Source organism: Myotis brandtii, unplaced genomic scaffold (assembly GCF_000412655.1).
Source record: "Myotis brandtii unplaced genomic scaffold, ASM41265v1 scaffold838, whole genome shotgun sequence".
Lineage (NCBI taxonomy): Eukaryota > Metazoa > Chordata > Mammalia > Chiroptera > Vespertilionidae > Myotis > Myotis brandtii.
The window spans coordinates 59855-70907 of NW_005371399.1; the positions used below are offsets into that span (position 1 = coordinate 59855).

Below are 11053 nucleotides of genomic sequence, written 5' to 3' on the forward strand. Positions count from 1 at the left end.
GTCCTGTCTCCTGGGCCCTGTGGCTTGCTGCACCCTAGACTGTCTCAGCTGCTCAAGCTGGAGTACTGTCTTCCTTCTCAGCCCCCACGACACCTCTGGAGTAGGGAAGAGTGGATTCAGGAGTTTGGGCAGGGGAACCTGGAATAAGCCCCCACCAGCCCAGCTCCTTGCCTGCTGCTTAGATGCTATTGGAGCTTGGTTCCAGCCATGAAACTGCCCAAGGGGTCCAGGAACTCTGTGTTCTATGGGCAGCACCCAGAGAAGAAGGTGCAGGTGCCCTCATGGAAAGAGGTGAAGCAGACCCCTGTGATCATGGCGATGATCAAAGGTGAGAGCAGAACGCCCCCTGACCCCACCCTGAGCTTGGGCCCATTTCTCTCTCTGCTGGGCTGCTGAAGGTGTCCCAGCCTTCCTGCCTTGTCTCCTGCAGACTCTCTTTGAAGTCCACAGAAGATGTGTGCCTCCAAGCTGAACCTTGCAGGCAGTGATTAACTGCTGGGAATTTTCAGGGGGGAGGTAGGTAGGAAAGGAAGGGAGGATGTGGCATGGAGTGAAGCCACCTTTAAAAAAAGGCTACGGATTTATTGGAGCCTTTAACCCAGCTTTAGCTCCCTCCCCTTCCCTTGAGCCTTAATCTTAAATGAAAGCAGAAACATTAATTTTTACTACATTGCTAATGACTGATTATTGCTCTGTTTGGGAGGTGGTTTAGTGCATGGTTAAATGTTTGAGCTCAGTTGGCTGATTGTCTCAGAATTTTCACATTACCAGCTTTTGTGACTTTGGGCAAATTGATATTTTTAAACCTCAGTTTTCTCATCTGTAAAATGGGAAAAATGATAGTATCTACCTTACAGAGTTGTTGGGAGGCTTAACGGAAATAATTCATATAAAATGCTTAGTATATTACTTGGCACAGAATAAGTTCTCAATTAATTGTAACTATTACCTTTCTTATTATGCAGTGCCTATCCGAGGGAAATTACATTTATCTGGGAACACTGCTTTTCGTGCAAGGAAGCAGCTCGATGGTGGGATTTGTGGTAGTGTGATATCAGTGGGAGCAAAGACCCTGAAGTTCTCATGGGGCACTGTACTTGGGGCTTCCTGCCTCTGATCTGGTGGGCCCAGAGTGAGCATTGCTCTGTCTGTTCTCATAGGTCCGGGGCCTGACAAGTACTTGCGGCCATCCTGCACAGGCTACCTAGGCCATGACAGCTCCATGTTCCAGGAGCCAGCCTGCACTCTGCACACTCAGCACTCAGAGAAGCGTGAGTGTTCCCCACACCTTGGGTGTAGGGTTATTGTTAGATGTTTGGGGGTGGCAATGAGAGGAAAGGAGCTTTTATCTGTAGCCACAGGTCCGTGGGAATGCAGGCCTGCCCTGAACTGGACACCAAGGTTATCTGCTAGGTCCAGATGGATGTCAGCAGGGATGCCCAAGTGACCCACACCTCTGAAGGCAACTCTGCGGGCATCTCCCAACTGGACCTCCCGAGGGAGCTTTAGAGGGATGCTGTCACTGTCCAGCTGGCAGAGCAGGGTCTCCTTTCTGTCTGGTCGTTGGCTGGAACCCTTCAGTTCTGGCTATTATGGATTCACTTGCCATAGCAGCTGGGCAGGAATAGCTGGAGATTGGGGGAAAGTGGTGGGAATGGTGGCCTCTAAGGCTTTCCAGGTGGCTTGGAACCCCCTGTAAGGGTAGGAGCATTGGATCACAAAAGAGCTGGAACTGCTGGCCAAGGCCAGCAAGAGGAGAGCCTGGGCAGGAGTATGTATCTTGGGGTCTGAGATCTCGGGTGCCTGCCAGACCCCTTCCTGGGGTGACATATTCACCTCAGCAGGGTACCCCCATAACTGAGGCTGGGCCCCCTTTTTATTATTGACAATATTACCGATATTCCCCATTCCCCCACCCTTTGCTTCCCTGCACCCAGTCCCCATCCCTCCCCAGGCCTTCACCATACTATTGGCTGTGTCCATGGGCTATGCATATATGTTCTTTGGTTAATCTCTTCCCTTTCCCCCTCCCTCCTGCCCTCTGAGGTCTCTCAAGTCTGTCCCATGCATCCATGCCTATGGACCTATTTTGTTCATCAGTTTATTTATTTTGAGCCCCTTTTTAAAACTAACAATAGCCACTGTGCCTATTATGACCCCTTGGCACCATCACTGACTAGTGGGCTAAGCTGCTATGCAGCTGTCCCTCTGGACAAGTTCTTGAGAATGTTAAAAGCCCCATTTTACAGATGAGGAAATCAAAGTTCCCAAAACACCCAAGAACCTGAGGAATTGAGAAGGAACCCTTTGCTCCTTTCTTGGGGAGGAGGGTCTCACCTGGGGACAGACTCTGGGACTGACTGAGTTCTGTGGCTGCCTTGCAGGGATAATGGACATATGCAACCCTGGGCCTTGCTATTTCCTGAATCCTAAAATAACTCGGGTTGGACTGTCCAGCTGCCCGCAGATCCCCATGGCGGAACGCATCTCTAACCTGTGTAAGATGGGATGGGGAGTGGGGTTGGGAGGTTGAAGAATGGAGGTCTACCCTTAGGACCTGAGCGGGGTCAAAGGATCATGACTCTCCTCTCCAGGTGTGTCTGTGGATGCTGGCATCTCCCTGCAATGTCACATCAAGACACTGATGTCACCATGTCTGTGTCACAGTACTTATGTGCTGAAGCCAATGTTATGCATGTGTCAGGGGTGATTGTTATGATACAAGGGGCCTCATATAGGGGCAGCAATATCGCTATGCTAATGAGCTCATGGACTGTAGTGATTTCAGAATGTTTTCTTGATGTTGCCATAGGGACAATGTCAGAATGCTGACAGCCCAAGGTGACATACTGATAACACTTGTGTTTTTTCTTTTTGTTAATCCTCACCTGAGAATATTTTTTTCTCCATTGATTTTTAGAGAGATTTGAAGGCAGGGGGAGAGACACAGAGAGAGAAACATCGGTATGAGAAAGACACATTGTTGGTTGCCTCCCGCACACACCCTGACTAGGGCTGGGGATCAAGCCTGTAACTGAATATGTACCCTTGACCAGAATCGAACCTGAAACCCTTCAATCAATGCTCTAACTACTGAGCACTGACTAGGGCATGGTTTTTATATTATGACAATAGTGTCACATTCTTATGTCAGGATGGCCTAAGTCCCTCACCTGCCCATAGATCCTGTAGGGTTGGAAGTCTCCCTGTCCAAAGCTAAGGTGGCTCTAGTGAAGTCACATCAGGCTAATCAAGGCCTCAGTTCCTCACCTTCGCCCACTTTCAGGCCTGAGCTCCACCCCAGCTTCCTGCCACTACTGCTTGGAGAAGACCCACCCTCCTGGAGAACGCAGGGCTCCACAGTACACTTTCGGCTACCGGTGCCCATACAGAGTAATGGACCCCAACCCGGCCCCCAACCACTACCAGCTGCCACTCTTGCTGGGGCCCAACATCCCCATCAACCGAGCTGCTCCTTGCTATAGTTTGGCCTCCGCAGACAACAACTGGTTCTACAAGAAGAACGTGGCAGGAGGTCCTGGGCCAGCCATGCACACCCGCCCTGAGCCATCTGTCTACCAGAACCGCAGCCCCATCTACAGCATGGCCAAGCGCTTTGCCTACCCAATGGACCACACACCTCAGCCTGGACCGGGTTCCCATGATGTCCAGCTGGTTACAGTACACAAGCCCCGCACACCTGCTTTCACCATGGGTGTCAAACACTCACCCTACCTGTGCCCGCTGGTCATTGACATTCACAACTGAGGGCCCTCCTGGTGTACTCACTCACTCCTCCCCACAGAAGATATTTTCTATAGCAAAATGAGCAACTTACCAAGGTTTTGAGTAGCAGAGCTGGTGCTTGCTGTGTTTAGCACACAGAAAGTATTAGATAAATATTTTTATTTTTTTATTTCTTCATTTTGTAAATGTTCATGACTGCTTCCTTTGGGCCCTGCCCTGGATGAGGGGTGGGGATACTGGGAGGCATTACAGGTCAATGTCTTGGAGAAGTTCTGTTCTGGCTCACCAGGGGAGGCCACATGTTCTCAAGAAGCCTTGGGCAGAGGTTCCAGAGAGCTGAGTTCTAGTTCTAACTTTGCCACTAACGTGCTGTGTGGCCTTGTGCAGCTCCCGCCCATCTCTGGGCCTCGGGATTGCATTTTGTGCAGTGAGGGTGGGGGAAGACCTGGAGGATGATCCAGTTTCCTCTAGGTCCAGAACTGTGTGACTCTGAATCCTGACAGTGCTCAGTACCTTAGAGGGGAGAAGGGAAAATGGGTGGGGATAGAGGATGGAGGGGTCACTCTGGTTGGGAAAGGGGGAGAGGTGAGTTTTCCTGGGGGAGGGACTCAGGAGAACAAGCAGAGACAGTGTGTAGAAGGAAAGGTATTCCTGGTGGTGATAAAGATAAGAGCAAAGGCAAGTAGATGGGACCAAAGGGTGCAGGGCAGGGAGCTGGGGAGGCTCAGAGGGCCCAAGCCCAGGCTGCAGGAGGCTGGCTGGTAATGGGACCAGATGGTAGTCAGCTTGGAGTGGACTCAGGCTTTGCCCACTGGGCAGTAGATAAGATGTAGTATTTTCAGAATTCTTTGGGCAGAGAGAGAAGGTTAGCAGGATGGGCATAGCCTGAAAGCTGCAGTCAGCCTAGGGAGGAGGCAAAGGGGCTGAGCAGGCTGCTAAGAGGAGGGTCTGCATGTCACATGCTGTCTTTGGAGAGTCACTTGTATGACCCCACCCTCAAAAGCTTAGCCTAGCAGTGCTGGTTAGAGGAGGAGCCGCACACCAGCCAGGAGGGGGCGGCGTTGCTTCGCTCCTGAGTCCAGGCCTTGCTCACTGCCCCCACTGGTTCTGACTTGGCTTTTGGCAGCCAGGTGCCAGCTCTGGGGAGGCTGGGGTCTCTGGGGCTGGTATTTGTCCTTCCTTAATTCTTGGTATCTGGATCCCCCATTCTGACTTGCTCCTTTCCCTGGACACAGGAGGTATGAGGGGGACTTCTACCTCTGCTCTGCAGCTTGGGGCCAATGACAGGAGTGAGGGTGGATTATGGAGGGAGAGGGGCTGGGGGAAGAGGAGAGAAGGCAAAATGTCTCCCAGACCCCATGGCTCAAGGAGAGGCACATTCTTCTGCATCCATTGCCCCAAGAGCTGAGAGGCAGGAGAAAGGACCACTCAATATTCTGATGTGTCTTCTGGCTCATCCTTATGAATCTGAGAAATATTCAGGCTTTAATTGAAAATGAAAATTGGCCCTAGCTGTTTTGGCTCAGTGGATAGAGCGTTGGCCTACAGACTGAAGGGTCCCAGGTTTGATTCCAGTCAAGGGCACATGTCCAGGTTTCGGGTTCAATCCCCAGTAGGGGGCATGAAAGAGGCAGCCGATCAATGATTCTCTCTCATCATTGATGCTTCCATCTCTCTCTCCCTCTCCTTTCCTCTCTGAAATCAATAAAAATATATTAAAAAAAGAAAATGAAAATTCAATTGAACAACTTTGGTGGCCAGAAAGGAGCAGAGAATATCTTTGGAGTATTAAAAGTACACACACAGGGGGGCGGGAAGGGGGTTAAGAGATCAACCGAAGGACTTGTATGCATGCATATAAGCATAACCAATGGACATAAGACACTGGGGGGTAGGGGAGCCCGGGGGAATGTCAAGGGGAGAAAAAAAAAAGGAGACATATGTAATACTCTTTGTAATACTTTAAGCGATAAAAAAAAAGTACACACACACACACACACCTGAGTATTTTTAAAAGGGGATTGTCAAAAAACCCACAGGTCATACCTGACTCGGCCTGAGGTCCCCCCTCCCAAGGCCTGGGGTATTGTGCCTGGGCTGCGCAGGCTGGATAGGGAACGAGTGAGCTTGGGGACCCATCAGACCTGCAGCAGGTTAGAAAGATGTCATTTTGCCAACAATACCATTGATTACAAAGGCTATAAAAATTAGTGATACTTGGGCTAAAGTGTTGGGTAGGAGTGGGGGCTGGCAGGTGGCAGCAGCTGATGCTCTTCTTTGTTGCCGGTCAGAGGAGATACAGGGCAACCTTTGAATAAGGATTTTCTGATTTTATTTTATTTATTTATTTATTTATTTATTTATTTAAAATAACTCGGGTTGGACTGTCCAGCTGCCCGCAGATCCCCATGGCGGAACGCATCTCTAACCTGTGTAAGATGGAATGGGGAGTGGGATTGGGAGGTTGAAGAATGGAGGTCTACCCTTAGGACCTGAGCGGGGTCAAAGGATCATGACTCTCCTCTCCAGGTGTGTCTGTGGATGCTGGCATCTCCCTGCAATGTCACATCAAGACACTGATGTCACCATGTCTGTGTCACAGTACTTATGTGCTGAAGCCAATGTTATGCATGTGTCAGGGGTGATTGTTATGATACAAGGGGCCTCATATAGGGGCAGCAATATCGCTATGCTAATGAGCTCATGGACTGTAGTGATTTCAGAATGTTTTCTTGATGTTGCCATAGGGACAATGTCAGAATGCTGACAGCCCAAGGTGACATACTGATAACACTTGTGTTTTTTCTTTTTGTTAATCCTCACCTGAGAATATTTTTTTCTCCATTGATTTTTAGAGAGATTTGAAGGCAGGGGGAGAGACACAGAGAGAGAAACATCGGTATGAGAAAGACACATTGTTGGTTGCCTCCCGCACACACCCTGACTAGGGCTGGGGATCAAGCCTGTAACTGAATATGTACCCTTGACCAGAATCGAACCTGAAACCCTTCAATCAATGCTCTAACTACTGAGCACTGACTAGGGCATGGTTTTTATATTATGACAATAGTGTCACATTCTTATGTCAGGATGGCCTAAGTCCCTCACCTGCCCATAGATCCTGTAGGGTTGGAAGTCTCCCTGTCCAAAGCTAAGGTGGCTCTAGTGAAGTCACATCAGGCTAATCAAGGCCTCAGTTCCTCACCTTCGCCCACTTTCAGGCCTGAGCTCCACCCCAGCTTCCTGCCACTACTGCTTGGAGAAGACCCACCCTCCTGGAGAACGCAGGGCTCCACAGTACACTTTCGGCTACCGGTGCCCATACAGAGTAATGGACCCCAACCCGGCCCCCAACCACTACCAGCTGCCACTCTTGCTGGGGCCCAACATCCCCATCAACCGAGCTGCTCCTTGCTATAGTTTGGCCTCCGCAGACAACAACTGGTTCTACAAGAAGAACGTGGCAGGAGGTCCTGGGCCAGCCATGCACACCCGCCCTGAGCCATCTGTCTACCAGAACCGCAGCCCCATCTACAGCATGGCCAAGCGCTTTGCCTACCCAATGGACCACACACCTCAGCCTGGACCGGGTTCCCATGATGTCCAGCTGGTTACAGTACACAAGCCCCGCACACCTGCTTTCACCATGGGTGTCAAACACTCACCCTACCTGTGCCCGCTGGTCATTGACATTCACAACTGAGGGCCCTCCTGGTGTACTCACTCACTCCTCCCCACAGAAGATATTTTCTATAGCAAAATGAGCAACTTACCAAGGTTTTGAGTAGCAGAGCTGGTGCTTGCTGTGTTTAGCACACAGAAAGTATTAGATAAATATTTTTATTTTTTTATTTCTTCATTTTGTAAATGTTCATGACTGCTTCCTTTGGGCCCTGCCCTGGATGAGGGGTGGGGATACTGGGAGGCATTACAGGTCAATGTCTTGGAGAAGTTCTGTTCTGGCTCACCAGGGGAGGCCACATGTTCTCAAGAAGCCTTGGGCAGAGGTTCCAGAGAGCTGAGTTCTAGTTCTAACTTTGCCACTAACGTGCTGTGTGGTCTTGTGCAGCTCCCGCCCATCTCTGGGCCTCGGGATTGCATTTTGTGCAGTGAGGGTGGGGGAAGACCTGGAGGATGATCCAGTTTCCTCTAGGTCCAGAACTGTGTGACTCTGAATCCTGACAGTGCTCAGTACCTTAGAGGGGAGAAGGGAAAATGGGTGGGGATAGAGGATGGAGGGGTCACTCTGGTTGGGAAAGGGGGAGAGGTGAGTTTTCCTGGGGGAGGGACTCAGGAGAACAAGCAGAGACAGTGTGTAGAAGGAAAGGTATTCCTGGTGGTGATAAAGATAAGAGCAAAGGCAAGTAGATGGGACCAAAGGGTGCAGGGCAGGGAGCTGGGGAGGCTCAGAGGGCCCAAGCCCAGGCTGCAGGAGGCTGGCTGGTAATGGGACCAGATGGTAGTCAGCTTGGAGTGGACTCAGGCTTTGCCCACTGGGCAGTAGATAAGATGTAGTATTTTCAGAATTCTTTGGGCAGAGAGAGAAGGTTAGCAGGATGGGCATAGCCTGAAAGCTGCAGTCAGCCTAGGGAGGAGGCAAAGGGGCTGAGCAGGCTGCTAAGAGGAGGGTCTGCATGTCACATGCTGTCTTTGGAGAGTCACTTGTATGACCCCACCCTCAAAAGCTTAGCCTAGCAGTGCTGGTTAGAGGAGGAGCCGCACACCAGCCAGGAGGGGGCGGCGTTGCTTCGCTCCTGAGTCCAGGCCTTGCTCACTGCCCCCACTGGTTCTGACTTGGCTTTTGGCAGCCAGGTGCCAGCTCTGGGGAGGCTGGGGTCTCTGGGGCTGGTATTTGTCCTTCCTTAATTCTTGGTATCTGGATCCCCCATTCTGACTTGCTCCTTTCCCTGGACACAGGAGGTATGAGGGGGACTTCTACCTCTGCTCTGCAGCTTGGGGCCAATGACAGGAGTGAGGGTGGATTATGGAGGGAGAGGGGCTGGGGGAAGAGGAGAGAAGGCAAAATGTCTCCCAGACCCCATGGCTCAAGGAGAGGCACATTCTTCTGCATCCATTGCCCCAAGAGCTGAGAGGCAGGAGAAAGGACCACTCAATATTCTGATGTGTCTTCTGGCTCATCCTTATGAATCTGAGAAATATTCAGGCTTTAATTGAAAATGAAAATTGGCCCTAGCTGTTTTGGCTCAGTGGATAGAGCGTTGGCCTACAGACTGAAGGGTCCCAGGTTTGATTCCAGTCAAGGGCACATGTCCAGGTTTCGGGTTCAATCCCCAGTAGGGGGCATGAAAGAGGCAGCCGATCAATGATTCTCTCTCATCATTGATGCTTCCATCTCTCTCTCCCTCTCCTTTCCTCTCTGAAATCAATAAAAATATATTAAAAAAAGAAAATGAAAATTCAATTGAACAACTTTGGTGGCCAGAAAGGAGCAGAGAATATCTTTGGAGTATTAAAAGTACACACACAGGGGGGCGGGAAGGGGGTTAAGAGATCAACCGAAGGACTTGTATGCATGCATATAAGCATAACCAATGGACATAAGACACTGGGGGGTAGGGGAGCCCGGGGGAATGTCAAGGGGAGAAAAAAAAAAGGAGACATATGTAATACTCTTTGTAATACTTTAAGCGATAAAAAAAAAGTACACACACACACACACACCTGAGTATTTTTAAAAGGGGATTGTCAAAAAACCCACAGGTCATACCTGACTCGGCCTGAGGTCCCCCCTCCCAAGGCCTGGGGTATTGTGCCTGGGCTGCGCAGGCTGGATAGGGAACGAGTGAGCTTGGGGACCCATCAGACCTGCAGCAGGTTAGAAAGATGTCATTTTGCCAACAATACCATTGATTACAAAGGCTATAAAAATTAGTGATACTTGGGCTAAAGTGTTGGGTAGGAGTGGGGGCTGGCAGGTGGCAGCAGCTGATGCTCTTCTTTGTTGCCGGTCAGAGGAGATACAGGGCAACCTTTGAATAAGGATTTTCTGATTTTATTTTATTTATTTATTTATTTATTTATTTCACACTCTGATTTAAAAAAAATATTTTTATTGATTTTAGAGAGGAAGGGAGAGGGATAGAGAGATAGAAACATCAATAATGAGGGAGAATCATTGATCGGCTGCCTCCTGCATGCCCCCTACTGGGGATCAAGCTCGAAACCCAGGGATGTGCCCTTGACCAGAGTCGAACCTGGGACCCTTCAGTCCGCAGGCCACCGCTCTATCCACTGAACCAAACTGGCTAGGGCCACACTCTGATTTTTGGTGGAGATTAATATACTATGAGTAGCCCCTGCCTTAGCAGAGCAAGTGTTATGGTCCTTGGATATACAGTCAAGAACTTGGTAGTTTCGTTGTGGAGGGTCATTGGTCCCTTTTTATCCATTAGGAAAGCATATGGATCTGGTGCCTGTGTTGCTGAAACAGAGGTCAGAAGAGAAGCTGCTGTGCCATCAGGAGGTAGAGCCCCCGTTTACCCAGGCAAGGGGGAGAGTTACATGTTCCTGTCTGCTAAGTGAGAAAAGCAAGGAGAGCCGCGTGGAGGTGGTTATAGGGAGGAGAGATCCTGCAGAATAATAGCAGCCCCATAAAAACTCCAGAATCCTCCGCAGCCAGTCCTCAGTAGTGGAGGACTGACCTTTCTATTCCTCAGTGTCCTTATCCTGCACAGATCCTTAAGAAATGGCCATCCAAATAGGGGCATGAATAAACCAAATATATCAAGCAAGGAACATAAAATAAGTATACCTTGATCACAACTACGAGGAAGACATAAATCCCAGCCAGGGTTTCATGTATTATGTAACCAATGAGTATCTATTATTAATCTGCCATGTATTTATTAGCTGTGTGCCTCGAGCAAGTGACTTCTCTTTGCTGCAGTTTCCTCATGTGAAAGGGGGGAACATAGCAAAGCCTGTTCATTTCAGTTGTTGTGAGAGTTGAATTAATGCATGTAAACTTATAGGAAGATGCTTGGTGCTGGAGTAAGTGCTTCATGTGTGTTTTTATTCTCATTAGTGATCCAGATTGGAAGATGCATGGTATGGCTTCTTTCTGTAAGGTCATTAAAGTGCATTAAGAAAAAAAGTCAACAAAACTTGCCTTTCCCCTCATTTAATTTACAGTTGTGGAGAAAACACATGTATGGACATGACAGAGACTGTAGGTGGCTATGAGAATCAGCTGTGTCTGCAGTGGGAAAACTTCTGTCCTCCGGAGAGGTGCTAATCTAGCCTTTGCCTGAGGCTATCCGGCAAATGGCTCTGCGCAGGGCTTGGG

At 49.6% G+C, this 11053-nt stretch overlaps 2 protein-coding genes across 2 annotated transcripts; both read left to right on the plus strand.

Moving 5' to 3' along the window:
• On the plus strand, window positions 1–3933 carry ODF3L1 (outer dense fiber of sperm tails 3-like 1). Its single transcript, XM_005884518.2, has 4 exons — window positions 1–328; window positions 1161–1271; window positions 2385–2498; window positions 3287–3933. Exons 1-4 carry the CDS (start codon window positions 208–210, stop codon window positions 3766–3768), a joined length of 828 nt encoding a protein of 275 aa, XP_005884580.1. The 5' UTR covers window positions 1–207; the 3' UTR covers window positions 3769–3933.
• A 2186-nt stretch (window positions 3934–6119) lies between these two features.
• Window positions 6120–7615, plus strand: LOC102242542 (outer dense fiber protein 3-like protein 1; the record flags this gene model as incomplete). Its single annotated transcript, XM_005884531.2, has 2 exons — window positions 6120–6180; window positions 6969–7615. Coding segments are annotated over 2 exons (543 nt in total), but the record flags the coding sequence as incomplete, so codon positions are not given.
• Window positions 7616–11053: the final 3438 nt, after the last annotated feature.